General features: G+C 44.4%; 1 protein-coding gene across 3 annotated transcripts in view; it reads left to right on the top strand.

Annotated features, from left to right (window-relative positions):
• The first annotated feature begins 254 nt into the window (after positions 1 to 254).
• GRIA1 (glutamate ionotropic receptor AMPA type subunit 1) overlaps positions 255 to 18,623 on the top strand; it is a 394,780-nt gene continuing 376,411 nt past the window's right edge. For 2 of the 3 annotated variants that reach the window (XM_049874164.1, XM_049874161.1), the window contains exons 1-2: positions 11,195 to 11,599; positions 14,573 to 14,710. In XM_049874164.1, coding sequence (XP_049730121.1) covers positions 11,518 to 11,599; positions 14,573 to 14,710 — 220 coding nt within the window. In that variant the 5' untranslated portion in view covers positions 11,195 to 11,517. Of the gene's footprint in view, positions 335 to 11,194; positions 11,600 to 14,572; positions 14,711 to 18,623 lie in introns of those variants that run through there. The other variant, XM_049874162.1, reaches the window with a different exon arrangement.

Here is an 18,623-nt window from a genome sequence, read left to right on the forward strand (position 1 = left end):
TAGAGTGAAATGGTCTGTGGAGAAAGTCAACTGGTGTTTTCCTCCAATACAACCCCCACCTCCATACACAAAGCTTTCCAGCAGTGGGTGACTGTGCCCTGCTCAACCATCACAGACACACAGACAGCCACAGCACACAAGTAGATGGGACAGATAACACAACTTTGGTGAAGGTAGCTCCCTGAGCCACATGGTAGAGACTGCTGAGGCAAGGGCCTAGGTGTCTGACATCCAGGAGGACCTACACCCCCAGGCCACAGACCTTAACTACCTTTGCCTCTCAGTATGCCTGCCCTGCTGAAGCTGTTGCAGGAACCCAGGATGGATGGTGCATGTATGTATCCAAGGGAATATAGAAATCTCTAGGCCTGTCCTTCAGACTCTGCTTCCCCTGCTCTGCCTTTATTCTCATTTCGCCCTTTTTGGGGGTATCCTGATACCCCAGGCATATTTCTATTCCAGGGGTGTCTATGTGATGACAAGCAGGCAGCAGGGCAGTGCTGCAGCCCATCCATTCTGGGAGCACCACTGGTTCAGCCTACCTGGTGCTGACTTTCAGCCTACCTGGTGCTGCTGCTCATCATGGTGTGTTCTTGGTCTGGCTGGGGAAGCACATCGTCACATTTAGCTTCCAGGGCAAAGCTGTTCTTCTCCAGCTGGTTCTTGGCATTAAGTGAGGAAGGTCATTGGTGGGTGTAAGACCTCTGCTTCCAGATGCCATTTATCCTTGTCTACCTCAACCCCCTGCAGCCAGGGAGCCAGTGCCAGGTGGCTTTCATCAGCTGTTATAGTTTCCAGCAGCAGGAAGGGGATTCCATAGCTCCCATCCCATAGAAAGCAGTCATGTGCCTTAAATAGTTTGCCTATGAATTGAAGTCTTGCTGTTGGTCTGAGTTTGGTGAGTGTATTACCTTGTACTCAAGTAGGAAACGTTATAAACAAATAATGGTTTGTTTTTCAGTAGAAAACGTTGTAAATGAATAGTGGTTAGTCTTCCTAGGAGAGTCCACAAGGCCAGATTGACATTACTGCCATTGAAATGCTGTACTTTGGCTATAAAAATAATAGATGACAATATTGTGAAATCAGGTTTTATTTACTTTAAGAACTATGTAGTTTTAAATATGACTTACAGCCCGTATGCTTCTGAGTGTTATCGGCTCTGCCTGAGAGCCCCACCTCAAGAGTTAGAGGCAGGAAGCATGGCCCATTGCCCAACTGTGAGGGTGGAAGGAAGACAGAAAACTGCTGGCCCCCAAAGAAGGAGGAACATCATGGGAAGCAGAAACTGGCAGTGTTAAGTAGGGAGAAATGACCTGATTAAGACCTTGTTGCACCGATTGCTAGTTGTGTGGCTTTAGATTAGTGCATTAGCTTCCTGAGTTAGTCTCATCAGTTGTTAAATAAACAAGAGTTGTTTATAAAGAGTGTGCAGGGGAAATAGCATAACATGTAAAGCTTCTAGAAGAATTCTCTGGCACACAGAGCCTAGTGATGAATGACAAAGGCTTTGAAGGCTAACAGACCAGGATGTGCCTTACCTGTAAAATGAGGCTTACCACAGTGTTACAGGGTTGTGAGAACTGAGTGGTTTAATGGGGGCAGAGTGCTTCGCACAGTGTCCTGCATATGATGATAGATGGTAGTTGCTCTTGATGACATTATTACGTTACTGCGCTTGCCTTCCCCAAAGATGTTAATTCCTTAGTGTCATGCCTGGCCTATGGAATGGGAATGATGGTGGAGCAGGGTGGCCAGCATTGAATAGGCTTGAGGGTCACCGAGGGTGTGAATCTACCCCAGCAATAATACTGGATGCAAGGAGAGTGGGAGTGAGGAGAGAGGAGCGCAGGGAATGCTTTATCAGAGATGTCCCTACAAGGGAAATACAGAGATGGGAGGGGAAGGATTCAAGGGGGGAGAAGGAGAGGTAAGTCTCATTTAGGGGGCCTACAGGAGCCCTGGTGGTGCAGTGGTTAAGAGCTCAGGCTGCTTATCAAAGGTCAGCAGTTTGAATTGACCAGCGGCTCCTTGGAACCCCTATGGGGCAGCTCTACTCAGTCCTGTAGAGTCACTGCGTATGGCCCTATGGGGCAGCTCTACTCAGTCCTGTAGAGTCACTACGTATGAGAATCTACTCAACAGCGGCAGGCTATGTTAAAGACACTGAGGGAGTTCACACAAGCCCTTGCCTGTGTTTGTTCTCACACAAGAGTCTCTCCCCCAGTCCAGCTAGTAACATGCAGGCTAACCATTTGGTATTCCCTGTCTGCCATGCTGAAATATTATCTCAGAAGCCTTCGTTGGAAAAGTTACCACAAGAGCTGTGAAATTTGGGTAGGTCACTTTCTCCGGGGACTCTGTCTACCTCTTCTGTAAAAGGGGTCTAACTCAGACCCCTTCTCATATTAAATTCTGTGTTTCTGTGTACTATAGTTTCTATGGTCATTACTTTAACCCCTCTAAATGAGCCTTGTGTCTGGTCTCACTGCGACAGGACCAGATGTATCACCTCTAGACTTTTTTTTCTTCTTCTGCATGACTTTGTCTCCCTTAGAGTAATAAGGGAGAGGCTAGAGGTTAGGCAAACAGCAAGATTTAATACTAGGAGTATGACAGTCAATTAGAATCATTTATGTTGTGAGTCTCCTGAAAACTGATTAAAATCTCTCTTTGGCTGTGGGGTTGGGGTAGGGGCTACAATAAGCACCTTAATTACTGTTTGGCCTCTATCAAAGGAGGTCGCCTGACAAGGGGAGAGAAACATTGATTCATATCCTCTTTTAAAACATATTTGTCCTTTGAAGCAAACCTAGTCTCGTACATGTTTTCTGGAAGGCTTCTAGAGCCCTTTCCTGAAAATACTGTGACTGAACTACCACAGGATGGGGTTTTGACTATCTATGAAGATTAGAGCTCAGCTGCTAACCAAAAGGTCGGCAGTTCGAATCCACCAACCACTTTTTGGAAATCCTTTCTACTTTGTCCTATAGGGTCGCTATGAGTTGGAATTAACTTGCTTGCAACAGGTTTTTTGGTTTCTTTGAAGATTCACTGGGCAAGGCTATCTCCTAGCCATGTGTCCTAAGGCCAAACCCTTAACATTTCTGGAAGTATTATGCACATTACCAGTGCCTGCCCAATGCAAATTGGCCAAATTGGTGGACAAGACCCTGGGACAGTATTGGAGAGTGGTTCAGAGAACTAGTTTTGGGAGCTAGACGGATCTAGGGTGAAATCCCAGCCCTGCCTCTAAATAGGTGTATAAACTTGGGCAAGTAACAACTTCCCAGCCCTACCTTCCCCATGTGTAAACTGGTGGTAATAAAGGTCCCTGATCTAGAGGACAGCTGTGAGCATTACATGAAATGAGGTAGGTATGTAGCCTGACAATGTGCCTGGCACATAGTAAGTACTCAAAATAAAAAAAAAAAAAATAGTTTTAATTATTTTATAGCATGGTTCTGCCCCTAAGGGCCTGAAAGTCAAATGGGAGACTTTCTCGTATGAAAACATTAAATACTAATTAAAAGCAGTAAGTGATAAATAACTCAGATACTAAGGGAGGCCAAAATCAGGGTGGGCTTGTTGAATGTGGCAGGACATCATGGAGAAGTGGGAATTGAACTGAGTTTGAAAAATTGGAACATAGCAAACAGAAGTAAGAGTACCTCAGGGAGTAATAAGGACCATCCATTCATTCTTTTAACAAATGTTTATTGAGAATTTACTATGTGTTACATACCATTCTAAGCACTAAAATGAACAAAACACATTCTAGTAGTGGGTCAAATGATAAAATAAATATATAATGTGGTTACTCGTTGGCATCGAGTTGCTTCTGACTCATGGCAACCCCAAGTGTGTCAGAGTAGAACTGTGACCCGCAGACTTTTAAATGGCTGATTTTTTGAAAGTAGATTTCCAGGCCTTTCTTGCAAGCTGCATCTGGGTGCATTCAAACCGCCAACCTTTTCGTTAGCAACCCAGCACATTCGTTAACAATTTGCACCACCCAGGGTTTGCTTAATGTGGTTTAAAAAAAAAAAAACAAAACTGTTTCCTTCAATTTTGACTCATACCAATCCTCTAGGACAAAGTAGAACTGCCCCATAGGGTTTCCAAGAAGCAGCTGACCTTTTGTTTAGCAAGTGTAGCTCCTAACCACTGCACCACCAGGGCTCCACATAAAACCAAAAAAAAAAAACCAAACCCACTGCCATCGAGTTGACTACATAATGCAGTTAAAAAACCTTTTGCCGTCTTGTCAATTTCAACTCATAGAACAGGGTAGAACTGCCCCATAGAGTGTCCAAGGAGAGCCTGGTGGATTCGAACTGTCAACCTCTTGGTTAACAGCCATAGCACCTAACCATTGTACCACAAGGGTCTCACCAGGGTAACCACATAATGTGGTTAGGGAGTGATAACTGCTACAAAGAAAAATAAAGCAGGGAAAGGGAGATAACAATAATAGCAGGAGCGGGGTGCTACTTTATATTGAGTACTCTAGCCTGAACGCAGTGAGAGGAAGCAGTGTGGATTTCTGCTGAAGGAGCTCTCCAGGCAGACAGAATAGCAGCAAGCGCAAAGGTTTTGAAACAGGATGGTGGTTAGTGGGTTCACAGAACAGCAAGAGGGCCAATGTGACGGGAGTAGAGTGAGCAAGGGAAGAAGAGCTAGGAAATGGGGTTCGAGAGACAGCCAGGAGCCAGATTTTGGATCTTATTCTAAGAATAACGTGAAGCTCCTGGATAATTTGGAGCCGAGGAGTGGCAAGCTCTGACTTCTGATTTTTAATGTTTCAGTCTGGCTGCTACATAGAAAACTAATTATGTTCCCATGGTGGCAGGGATGGGGAAGGTACAGAACCCATGGGAATAAGAAGATAGTAAAATTTGCCATGGGTCAGATGAGAGATGAGGGTGGAATGACCTGGAGGTGGGAGGAAGTGGTGGGATTCTGGCTATTTTGAAGAAACAGTCCATAGAATTTGTTGATGGGTTGAATGTGGGGTGTGACAGAAAGGCATCAAGGTAACAATTAAGTTCTTAGCCTGACACCTGGGTGAATGAAGATGCCATTTAGGTAGATGAGAGGAATGAGGGGAGGACTAGTTTAAAAGGCAGTAGAATCAGAAACTTATATATTCCTGATAGGCAGATGTTTTGAGGGATGTAGTGAAGAAACATGGGCTTAATAGATGATTGGTGAAATGACCTCCTCGAGATTTCAGAGGAAGACTGGAACTCCATGGAAGGCCTTAAGTGCCAGGATAAATCCAGACTCCAACCACTAGGCAAGAATAATAACATTTCACCTACGTACAATAATGGCCATGAGCAGTGATGGTTCAGCAGTAGAATTTTCACCTTCTGTGCAGGAGACCTGGGTTCGATTCCTGGTCAATGTACCTCATGTACAGTCACTACCTGTCTGTTAGTGGAGCTTGTGCTTTGCTATGATGCTGAACAGGTTTTAGCAGAGCTTCCAGACTAAGACAGACTAGGAAGAAAGGCCAGCCAATAAAAATCCTATAAATCACAACAGGTCGATTCGCAAACAATCATGGAGATGGCACAGGGACAGGCAGCATTTCATTTCATCGTGTATGGGGTCACCATGAGTTGGGGCCAACTTGATGGCAATTTACAACAGCAACAAAAATAATGGCTGGCAGAATCCTTACTTGGAAACTTATGTGCTTGGAACCTTGCCAGGCCCTTCATTAACCCTTATCCCAGCCACACAAAGTATACCCTCTCATTATCCCCATTTCATAAAGACACAGAGGCAAAGCAGTTAAATGGCTTATCCCAAACCACCTATCTGATGAGGAAGGTGATGAGAGTCTGGCTCTCTTGTCTCATGGTCCAGGGCTCAGTGGGCTGCAGGGCCTCTCCAGAGATCCCTGTAAAGTGCCCTCTGTGGATACCCACCCTTGTGGCCTTTCTGAAGGCCCCACTGGTTTAGAGGAACCGTCAGTGCCTCCTATTTCTACCAGACAAGATGGCGCTGCGTAGGAGCTTCCCCCTGGAATAGACCTTTTTTTTTTTTTTTTTTCAGGCATTGATCCTGCCCCAGGGTGTTTTCCAGAACTTGCACTGCTCCCTAATTATGCTGAGGGCTTCTGAAAACGCTGCCACTTGTGTGAGAAGGGGAGGGAAGACTAAAAGGAAAAAAAAAAAGAGAGAGAGAGAGAGACAGGAAATGCTGTTAAACCTGGCAGAATTCCAGGGTGGGTAATTACATTCTTTGGGGTGGTGTTCTCACCACACACACAATCTGTGGAGTATTTTGGGAGCCTTCTGTATGAATTGTGCTAAAAACATGAAAAATATTATCATTATTTTCTTTTTACATCTTTTAAAAGGGGGCTTTTCTAAAGCCACAGAGGCACCCTCTCTTTGATTGCATTTTCGCCAGTTGGTTGGCTGTCGGTGTACTCAGATCATACATTTGATGTGTGTGTGTTTTTTTCTCCCCATTAATTGCTTCACACTAGTTAAACCAGAAGAGACCTTGGTACAAGCCCCGCATCTTGCAGATGGAGGCTTGAGCCCAGGGAGGAAAGGAGTATGTCTAATGACACAGCCACAAGTAAAAGGAGATGGACCAGAGTGCAGGTCTCCCAGGCCTGATCCACTGTACTTTCCCTTCCTGTCCCTGGTCCCTGTCATCAAACGGAGCCATGGCGTGTAAGAACCAGGATGGCCTATAGCCATCACCTCATCCAACCTCATCATTTTACAGATGAGGAAATGAAGGGGAAATGGACATGCCATCCAAATGGTTGTTGAGGTGGGTAGCTGGACCCTTGTCTCGTGATTTCGCTGAACCAGAATTAGCACTCGGTGCCTAAGGGGCCAGATCGAGTCTAGAGACACCCGTTTTTTTCCTAGTCCTTGCAATGAAGTTGCACATAATATTTTAAAAGAGCCAAAATCCATATTTCTGTTTTCTCTTGAAGAAAAAAAAAAAAAATCAGAAGATCTGGCCACACCAAGCCTAAATTCCCTTATGGCAACAACTGACTGTCCAGGACCTGTAACCAACTTGTGACAGGGCCTTCACTCACTAGTTCTCTTTGTCCACACTTTCCTATCTCTCCCCAACTCAGCTTACTTCATTCATTTGCCTGCATGGCCTAAGTAGGCATTTGAATTTGAAATCCCTTTGAAATTGAACACCATTCTCTTTGATTTGTGGTATAAACCCAAAGCAAAATAGATAAATCTTAGGATACTTTGGCTACATGATAATGGAACTTAAAGCACGCCAAAGATATGAACCAGGATAGGTCATAACCAATCTTAGGAGTAGGTGCCATGCTGTCTGTGGGGCACAATTTGAGCAGCATTTAGAAGGGTTTTCGTGTCACCTGCCTGGAGTCCCTCCATCTGGACTTATCCATCTGGACTTCAAGGAGCACCCATCTTTAGGGATCCCATTTTAAAATGTGAAAAGTCCTGAAAGAAGATGAACCTAATCTTCCTTCAGTGCTATATCGCAGAAAGGGAGGCTGGAGAAGGGGCCCTGTTGTCTAGTTCCTTTTTCAACATATGCTCTGTCCCCTTAAGCCAGAGTTTCTCAACGTCTGCACTATTCACATTTTGCATTAGATGATTTGTTGGGAGGGGGGCTGTCCTGTGTGTTGTAGGATGTTTAGAGCACCCCTGGCCTCTATCTATTAGAAGCCAATAGCATGCCCAACCCCAGTCATGAGAACCAAAAATATCTTTAGACATTGTGTATCCTCTGGAGAGACAAAATCACTTCCAGTTGACAACCACTGCCTTAAACAAACATCTAGCTACTCTAAGCCTTACTTACTCTATCAAGTATGTTCTCATTCCGGCCCATGTGGGGTTGTTCAGAGGATGAAGATGATGGACGTACAAAAAATCATTTGTCATCAAGTCGGCTCCAAGTCATGGTGACACCAGGTGTACCAGAGTAGAGCTGTGCTCCATAAGGTTTTTAATGGCTGATTTTCCAGAAATAGATCACCAGGCCTTTCTTCCAAGATGCTTCTGGGTAGACTCAAACTTCCAATCTTTTGGTTAGTAGCTGAGCCATCTAAATCAAAAGTGTCACATATCTGTAGGATTTGGCCATCACTACAACAAACCATGAAGAATCAAGACAGTCTTCCAAGAACGGGGTATGACAAATAGGATTGGGGGCTAGAAAGTGAGACAGCATGATGAACTAAGGAAGGATGAAATCAAAAAAGGTTATTTAGGCGAAGAGGCTATTTAGTATGTAGTCCTCGCCTTTGAGGCTGAGGAAAAGAGTCAGTCTCTTCCTTCTTATCCACATTCCTGGTCATGTAACTGTTATACTAAGTATATCTCTTCACTTTCAAAAAAAAAATTTCCATCATCCATAAAAAATTCAGTGGCTTACAAACACTGACCCTGACCTCTTCCAGGTTCCATGTTCCCGCATCCTCTGTACCCAATCTCACACCAGAGACTCCAGGCTCACGGAGCATAAGGCGCCCCTCCTGCCTCTAGCCCTTGCTGGCACTGTTGCCTCCGCATGCACCACCCTCCCCCTGCTCTCGCCTTCTGCCTGTGGTTTCCTCATCCTTCACGGTCCAGCTCTTTTGAAGCCTTGCTGGATCCCCACAGACAGACATATTGGTTGCTTCCTTTTTTGCTCCCCAAGTGTTGTGTTTACAACTTTATTAGAGAGCTTGTCATGGTCTGCCTTGGATGACAGTTGGCTGAGTTTTCTGTCTTCTACTACATTCACCTGCCTTCAGGTGAAGACTGTGTCTGATTTCTTTCTGTATCCCTCTAGTACCCGGCATGCTGTTGGATACAGAGTAGGTTCCCCACCAATATTTGAATTGAAATTTTTGAAAGGAAATGGGATAAACAGTTGAACCTACGTGTAATTTGACCTAAATGCCCAAGCTTGAAAAGTGCTAGTTCAATGTTTATTTAATCATCAGATAACTATTTAATAGGCCTGGGGAGCCATTGGATATAGTTGAGCAGGGCAGTGACATAGTTAGAGCTATATTTTAGGAAGATCCAATTGATTACGTGATTTATAAGGATCCCAGAAATGCATTTTTGTGCCTCCTTTAAGCTGCCTCCCCCACCCCCCGCAAAGTAAACAAAACAATTCTTAACTATTACAGGTGAGCGTTAAGGTTTTGCTAATTAATCCTTGTAAAGGGCTTGGAGATCTTCCTCTGAAAGGTAGAGAAGTGTGAAGACTTCAGTGACAGCCTAATTATTATTATTACGAGGCACAAAGCTCAGAGAACTTAAAAGATCCCCAGGTACCATCCAAAATAGTAAGAGACAAAAAATGCAAATGGAAAATTATATTATAAGATAGAATCATTGAATCACAGACTCTAATGTCGGCAGGGAGCTTAGAGGAGATCGTTCCTGATTCTGTTCACCCACCCCCGGCAAACTGATGCCCACATTCCCTGTAGAATATCCCTGCCCAGTGCTTACTGCTATTAGAGCCCAATGGTTAAGAGCTTGGGCCTGATGGCAGAGTTCCTGAGTTCAAGCATTCAATCTCTTCCTTGTTGGCAGTGGAACCTCTGGTAAATTATTAGGCTTCAGTTCCGGTATCTATAAAATGGGGGTGAAAGTACCTACCACGGTGGTTGCTGTATAATTAAATGCATCATGTGCAGTGCTTAGCCTAGTACCTGGTACATGGTAAATGATGAATAAACATTAGGTTTAAAAAGCACTTGAGCTAATTAATAAATGTGAAAGAGCACAGGAAATGATAAAGCACCCACCCTCCATACTCAGCTGTTCCTAGCTTGGGAACTCCATAGAACACAGTCAGATATTTCTTGCAAATCCCAGCCCTTGTAGCTTCCCTGTGGGATCACTTGATGAGAAAATTAAGGAGTCTCTGGCTGAAATGACCTATTCGAGTGACAAAGTCTATTCTTCCTCATTCCAAACGAAGGGAAGATGGCCTTGCCTTTTCCTGGATTATCCTCTGTTGGGTGGGAGGCTTGATCACGGCCATGTGTCAGTTCGTTCCCAGAGCAAGTTCACAGGTGGGGCTGTCCATAGGACCTGAAGGTCCAGGCTCCACCTCGGTAGGCCAGTGTTGTTGTGGTTTAATCCCTGGAGTCTCGGTTTTTTCATCTGTAAAATGGGGATCATAGCCACTTCGCAGGGCTGGTGTGAGGATGAAGTGAGACAATACTGTGAGGTTGCTTTATAAACTGTAAAGTTCTCTGCAGCCGCTAATCACTGCTACTTGGAGACCCACACTAATTACTGAACAGAATTGTTCTCTCTACAGGTCATTTACAGTGAAAGCCCTGGTCCCACAGGGTGTCTAGAGTTGCAGCTTACACTAGACATGCCCACTGTCCAGAGATAACTGAAAGAAGCCTGAATCCTCTCACTAGAATCTTTGCAAAATGACTCATGTAATTGCTCTGTGTAAGTATCTTAGCCTTTATTGTACACCCACAGGATGCTGATGCTATAGACTCCTGTGGAATGCAGAAGGAGAAGGAGGGGGCCCCTTCTAAATGCCTATGGTTTAAAAGAGACCACCAATTCTGACTGTAAATGTAGACAGGTTCTGCCAAATGTCCAAATCTAAGCAGCTGTCAATCATTTCAGATCCTCCCGTTTGTCTTTCTGTCTTTCCTCCCAGTAGGGGCAAGATGCCTTTTTTTTTTTTTTTTTTTTTTTTCCTTTAAATTTTCTAGGAGGGAGTTCTAGGGTCTTCCCCTCAGGAATTAGTTGTAGGAATAATTGGGCCAGTGGAGTGCAGGAGATATATCCAGCGCAGCCCGTTGCACTCCTAGAAAAAGTGACCTAGATCAGCCCGTGGGTGGATCCAGGACTATTGTGGGGACCCCCTGCCACCTACTGACTTAGAGCTGAACCCACATTCCCAGTAGCATCTGCCCGGTTTGGGAGACAGGGGGAGGGAGCTGAGGAAGATGGGGGAGGGTAAAGGGAACGCGGTTGCCCCTTTCCGGACCAAGCTCCACATATCACCCCCCACCCACCCATCCCCACACGCTGAAAGGAGGATGAGGGGAGGATGGGAGGCGGAGCGGGGTAGGTAGGAGAGGTCAGCTGTGGAACTCGGAGCTGGCTCCTCTCCTCGGTGGGTATTAGCACAGAGCTCGCTGCCTGTGTGAGTGTGAGGGGGAGAGCGAGCGAGCAAGCCAGCGAGAGCAAGGGAGGGAGAGAGAGGCAGGCTGCAAGAGGAGAGGGAGAGGGGGAGAAGCACTCCAGCTCGCATGAGGAAGGGCTTCTCTCTTCTGTGCTCAGTTAATCTGGCTGTCAGTTGGTGTTAACGCTGCAGTTTAAGTGCTCGGATTCCAAGGGAAACAGACAAACCTCGCAGAAGGAAGGAACCAAGCAAGGAAGGAAGGAAGGTACGGCAGGAGGAAAAGAAGAAGAGGCAGAACAGCCAGAGGAATAAAGGGAAGGGGGGGACACACCAAATCTATGACTGGACCTGGGCTTCTTTTTCGCCAATGCAAAAAGGAATATGCAGCACATTTTTGCCTTCTTCTGCACCGGTTTCCTAGGCACGGTAGTAGGTGCCAATTTCCCCAACAATATCCAGATCGGTGAGTGAGAGGGGCAGCCTGGGGAGGGACTTTCTGGGTCTGGCCAGTGGTTTGGGGGGATCTGTACACCCCCCTGAGTACGAGCTGTTGTGCTTGGCTATCAAAAGCTGTGTGGTGAGAGAAGGGGGACTTGGACTGTCAGCATGGGAAGGAGGCTCCTCTTGATGAGATGAGGGGCAAAGGAAAGTGTGTACAGACACAAACACACACACCACTCACACACATGCACCACTCACACTCCAGCCATGAGTATGTGAAATGGAGGAACCACTGCTTTGGAGTCAAATAATAATAATGATCAGGCTGTAGCAAGGAAAGGAATGACGGGCATTTAAGGAGTTAATTCCACTGCTTGATAGCCGGTATCCAATTTTACTTATTTATATAAATATAAGTGATGTGTGTATGCATGTGTGTGATTATTTAAAATGCATATATATGTTTAATTGAGGGGACAGTGATTTCTTAGCTGAGGGAGCAGCAATAAACCCTCTTAAAGCAGTGAAGAGTGCTGGGTTTGTGGCAGCCTCAGAAATAATGCTCGATGCCCCGACTCTAAGGCAGGGGAGCTCTCTCTCCTGCTCTGGACTCCCCTAGCTGCCTTCTCTTTGCTGTCTGCCTTGCTGGGCTGGTGGCCCCCACCTCCCAGTCCTGGAACTTCCCAGCCTGCTTTCCCTCTGTTCCTGCAACTGCCCCCCCCCCCCCGCTTAAATTGTCTGTCCACAGACGTTCTCTACCTTTTACACACACACACACACATGCTCCTTTCTCCTGTTAGCAGTCCCCATCAGTGGGCTCCATTCTTTCAACTTGGAGGCAGGTTTCAACATACTGCATGCTGCATGGCTTTTAGCTCCCCATTTCCACTCCCCACTTGTTGTGCTTCCAAAAGGACCCCTACCCTTTCTGTATTTTATGGGGTGGCTAATAGATATCACTATTCCCCCCAAAAAAACAAGGAAAAGCAAAACAAACAGGAGCAAAACCACCAATAACAACACGTTTGCTTGCAGGAGGCTCAGGGCTTCAGTGTGACCAGCAGCGTTTCAGGGCTGTGTGTTCCAAATAAAGCAAGCTGCTTTGCTTGAAGGTGTCTTGGTTGGTTTGGCTTCTGTTTTCTTTCCCCTGATGGTGAGGTAGTTCCACTAGAGAAAGTTCTGTTGCTTTGTGGTCTTTGTGTGAGTGTGTGTTTGTGGGGGGATGCGGTGCAGGTGGTGTTTGGCTGGGAGCACACATGCTGCAGTACGGACTCCTCTCAGCCTCTCTCGATAACTGGACTCCAGGGCGGCTGGAGTAGCCATGGAGTAACTTGCTGTTTCCTGACACCTGTTAAGCTGCATTCTGAAGTGTGTATGTATATGTGTGTTAGGGCCTTACACGCAAAACTTCCTGCCTTCTAGGAGATACTTCCCTTGCAACCCAGCCTGTAGCCTTCTAACTTGCCACCTCCCACCTTCTCTTTCATTCATTGCAGGGGAGGGGGAAGGGGACAGGGAAGTGTTTGGGGTGTGGTCATCTGGGAGGAAGGTGTCCTCGCCTCAGAATCAAGGACACAGTGTTTGTTGTCTTTGTTGTTTTTTTCTCTTTAAAAGTGAATCACTTCTTCTAAAGTGTGGCATTGTTTGTGTTTGTTTATGTATTGCCCATACTTTGCCAAGTACAAAGGCCCCTGCAGAGATGTGTGGACTTGGCTTTCTCCAGGTATATTTGTGTATTTTATTGTGGCTAGAAACGCATGGGGGTGTTTTGTGTGTGTGTATATGGGACGCTCGCTCATGTATCTCTGCAGATTGTTTATCAAATTTGGCCCCAACGTACTTGTTCAACTGATAAAACCAGTGCTGTTTTAGTTTTCAAAGAAAAGGTTGAAACATGAAACTGTAGAACAAAAGCTGAAAAATGTCACCGCCATCAGGTAATGCCTGATTCTACTTGTATGCTCTCTAACAAAAACATTGCAATCTACTTATTGGTTCATCAAAACAAACATGTACCCACTGTATAAGAAGTTAGAAGTACATTATATCTGGGCTGCGATTTCTGCTGGCTCAGGGATGAACTTATGTCTAAGCGTTCATTACAGTTCACGCTCTAGAAATAGCTGATTTTAATCCCCAGAAATGTATCTTAATTTATTTGCATGTCCACAGTAAACACAAAGGTAAGCCACGGACTCTTGTTTCTCGGAACAGGAGCCCCAACAGCCACCTTTTTTGTGCTTCTTACTAGAATAGAATGCTTGTATCCTCTTGAATTTCCTAAGACTGCACATTTTTGAAACACAGTGTTCTACCATGCCAATACTCACAATGGTAATCTCTTATGTAACAAGTCATTCCTAGGTAGCTGGGATCATGGGTTGTGAAAGAAGAAGTAAATCACTGCAGAAAATCAAGAGTTTGAAGAGGAAATGAGCAATAAACCTTAGAGGCTATGGAATGGAATGGTTACATTGCATAGAGTTCTTGCCAGGCCAAAGAACAAAAGTGCCAAAGCAAAGAGGTATAATGTTGGAGATTCCAGAGCTAGATTTACTAAAGGAACATTTATTAGCACCCACTTCCTATAAGGCTCTGTGGTAAGAAATGGGTCTGATAACGGGACAAAACAGACACAGTGAGGGTTTATGCGCATGCGAGAGCATAGGTCACCTAGGTGGTTTGCACACGGGAGGAAGAAGAGACGTGCCACTGCTCTCGTGTTTTCCCTGACCTGAGCTGAGTCGAAGGGTGAACGATCAGATGTTTGAGCAGAGTGATAGATGTTGGAGGCCCTTGTCACATCAAAGCTTACCTGTAGAAGTTTAAGCCTCAGTGCCCGGTTGAGTCTAATTGAACTCTCATCCCCTCCCGTGAAGGCTACAACTAGAGGGTTTAACGTGGGCAGAAGAAAGGGGCCTGTCTGGTGTGAGCTGTTAAGGAACTGAAACCTGTTTCTTGCCCAGATACCATGTTGTATTTCCTTTCCTCACAGGGGGATTATTTCCAAACCAGCAGTCACAGGAACATGCCGCTTTTAGATTTGCTTTGTCGCAACTCACAGAGCCCCCAAAGCTGCTTCCCCAGATTGATATTGTGAACATCAGCGACAGCTTTGAGATGACCTATAGATGTAAGTAATTGCTTCTATTTCTGAGATTTCTTTCTGTGATCGACCAATGAGCGGAGGGCCTGTGGGTAGGCGGTGGTGTTGTAAAAATGACGGAGTTGTCATCCGTCTTCATAAGTGAAAGCCCTCCAAGAAAAATTTCCAGGGCCGTTTGAGTTATTCCAGCAGCTGTTGTTTCACATCCTGCAACACTTCATGAAATGGGTTTGCTTTTTCACTGTCAGTTAACTTCTAAATGCTACCATGAAAGGTACTTGGGTTGACTCCTCCTCCCTTACTTTGCCAAGGTTTTCTGGATCAGCTGAGAGAGTTTCACACATAAGAAACTTCTGAGAGGTGTAGAGTCAAGGGTCTGACTTGGAGAATGTGGTCTAAAATGCTCAAGGCTTTTCTTATCCACAAGTTAAAAGGAGATGTCCCTGTGGTTTGATAACAAGGGGTAGGTGAGAAGTTGTATGTGTGATTTCCCATTTTGGGAAATGAACAATAGTTATTAAAAATATGTGCTTTGATTATTTCCAAAATGGCTTGAAATGAAGATCAAAGTTTATAGGATGGCCTTTGAGCATGAAATAGAACGATGGTGACCTCAAGAAGGAGAAGGGAGAGGTAGAGCTTAGCATCTGAATTAAATGCATTACAAGACGCAGGCAACAAATACCATTCTGAGTTTTTCTGGCAACTAAGACTGAAAAGGAAACCTGTGTGATTGTATGATTGTCATTTTATGTCAGATTAAAGTATAAAAATTAACCAGTAGTGACATTTTACCTGCAGGGATTAAGCTTAAGTAAGAATGTATGGCATGGAAGTGTGACCTGAATGGGCAAGAACAACTTCAGACCCGAAACTGAATAAAATTGGCACCATAGACTTTGTGGGCCACTGTTGGGTTGGTGACTTCTGCTGAGCTGTGGGTAATTGAAGGCATGGACCCTATTTCCTTCATCTCTTACCCATGTCTCTACATGGTAGGTTCTCAATGACTTGAACTGAACATACTCTGAAGGCTCAAAATGAGAATTCAGAATTCTGCCTAATTCTGAGACCACCCATAAACTAATATCAATATGAATTTCAAGAATTGTAATTATATCAGATTCTATTTATTCAGGACATACCGTGTGTCAAGAACTACGATAAGTGTTTTATAGATGACTATAGTAATATTCATTACCATTTTTTGAGCATTTCCTATGGCCCATGCAATGCACCCATTGCCTTTCATATGTTGGCTCATTTAATCCTTGCGGGAGCCCTGCAGAGTACTATGTGTTGTATTCTCTTTAGAAATGAAGAAGCTAAAGCTGAAACAGGTTATAAAACTTACCTGAGGTCATCCAGGAGGTAAATGGTGGTCTTGTGACACCAAGGACTATGTTCCTGGCCACTGATAGAGACACCGATCCTTATGTAACCTGAAAATACCCAAGAAATGGAAGAGTTTTTAGGGTCTTGTCAAGTGTGGCCTGGGAAAGCACCTAAGGAGAAAAACTTCTGGTGCTTCAATCGTAGCAGGGATTTTGTTCAGGAGTGATCCACTGGACAGAGAAAATAACGCTTCTGCATTTTGGTAATACTGAGGTTGAAAACCTTGTCTACTGTGTTACTCACCACCCTCCAAAAAAAGAGCTGAATTTTAGTTGTTGGATGTTGAATTGTAGTTCTGTGAGAACATCTCCTTGAAGAACTGGAATAATACTGAGTACGTATTTAGCTATCAGATAACCTACTTTTTTTTTTTTTTTAATTTGGCTTAGTTTAAGGTCTTTTTGAAGGAGTCCTTTTTTCAAACTCCATAGATTTTGTCATACTCTCAAAGGGGTCCGTTACTCAAGAAAGATTACTTACTAAGAGAATCAAGAAGAATAAATGGCTGGCATGTGTTTTCACTCGCACTGCTGAGCACTGTCTGCAGCAGAGCTTGGTGGGGAGAGACAGTAACTGCTATCCTAGTGTCAAGATGTTGACTGGCAGGACAAGATAATAAAAGGCAAAAATAGGAGGAAGTGTTCTAAGGCAAAAGGTGATGCTTCTGTATTGTTATCTTCACAACCTAAGACTTCACTTCCAACAGGGTTGTTGGCTAGTTATTAAAGTTATTAGGGAGGAAGAAATATGATACAGGCAATGTTATCCATTGTGGTCAGTGAACTTGGCATGGAGGGATCTAGTTCAACTTGATTCCTGCTATATACCTGTCTACAGTTTTCCCTGAAGTCCTGCCTTGTTCATTTAATCATTCTTTTAATGTTTCTTCAGTGTTTTGAGTTGAGATGGACATTGGAAATACAAAGGTGATAAAATACCCAGGCTCTCAAATAGCTCAGAGTCTAGCAGGGAACATTGCTGCGGGGCTTCTCTAAGAAGGAATAATACTATGTTGTGTTTAGACCTTTAGATCCAAGATCAAAGAGAATGTGGGACAATTCGGGTGGCGTTGGTAGCACTGTGATTCCCAGACTGCCTGTAGATTCTGTTACCTTCCATGTGAGGCTAAGGAGCCCTTTGGGGCTATATTCACTGTGGTCCATTACTGTGGCAAAATCTTATACATGTCCCAGTTTGAATGAAGAAAAAAGTATCAAAGGAAGCTGAGTAGTTTTGAGCAGGGTGGGTTAATTAATTATTTATAGAAAACCAAGCAAAGCATCTTATTCAGATTTGACTATGTATGCTTTTTTGAAATATGGACTAGTAAAAAAAAAAAAAAAAAAGTAGCTACCTTAAATTAACTACCCCAAGTCAGTCTTACCCCCAGAAAACAACCATATCTGTTTTGTTTTGTTTTCCTAAATTTTTGCTGTTGCTTTATTTTTCCTGTGCATTTTGCTATTCATTATCCCTCCACCAGAGGGTGGAGAATGGAAGGGAGAGAAAGTGTAATAAGAACTATACCTGCTAGATGTGTTAGCAAGAGGGGATTAAAAACAAAGAGCAGTGATTACAGAATAGGGAAAGTAGGGAAGATGGAAGAGGAGTATCAGCTAACACTACTAGCCAAGATGAAAATTTAGTGTTTTCTTTGCATTTGATTTTTCATGCTTTCTTTGCCTGCTATCAGTAAAAAAAAAAAACTAGTGCCAATCCGTAAGGGCAATCCAAATGACTGCAGTATACTTACAAGCCTACAGAGGCAGGGGTAGGGAGGCTTCCACCGAGACAGCAGTTACTGACCCAAAAACCCAAACCTATTGCTGTCGAGTCGATTCCAACTCATAGCGACCCTACAGAACAGAGTAGTACTGCCCCACAGAATTTCCAAAGAGTTGCTGGTGGATTCGCACTGCTGGCTTTTTGGTTAGCAGCTGAACTCTTAGCCACTGCACCACCAGGGCTCCAGGTGCTGATCAACTGTAACTTATCTTGGTGCCTTTGTGGTGAGTATAAACAATGGGGTGGATGAAAATGCCAGCCAAAGCTTCTGTTAGAAGTCTGAGGAGCATTGTTGAAACTTAATTCTTGCCTTTTCATCCATCCAGCCAGCAAATATAAGCTGAATGCCTACTTCATGCCAATTACTGTGCTAGGTGCTACAAATGCAATGGCTAATGGAGAAGACACAACCCCTTTCCTTGGGGTGCTTACAGTGTAGCTCTCAAACTTTCTGTGAACACAGGATTCATCTAGGGACCTTGTTTAAAGCAAGAATCAGGGGCAGGCACTGGTCTTCCTGAATCAGAATATGCAAGAGCAAGCCCTCCGGGAACTATACGGTAGTTAGTATGGAGATCACACTTTGAGAAACTCTTCTTTAATTTAAAAAATCCTCCATTCACTTCTGAGTCCTTAACCAAACCCAGGCATGTGTTAAGCACTAGAAATGCAGACAAAAGTAAGACACATTCCCTGCCCTGGAGGACTTTATCCCTAGTGAAGCTGACCGTCCTGTAAAGAGAAAATTAAAATGTACCAT

The sequence above is a fragment of the Elephas maximus genome, chromosome 2 (assembly GCF_024166365.1).
Source record: "Elephas maximus indicus isolate mEleMax1 chromosome 2, mEleMax1 primary haplotype, whole genome shotgun sequence".
NCBI classification, from domain to species: domain Eukaryota; kingdom Metazoa; phylum Chordata; class Mammalia; order Proboscidea; family Elephantidae; genus Elephas; species Elephas maximus.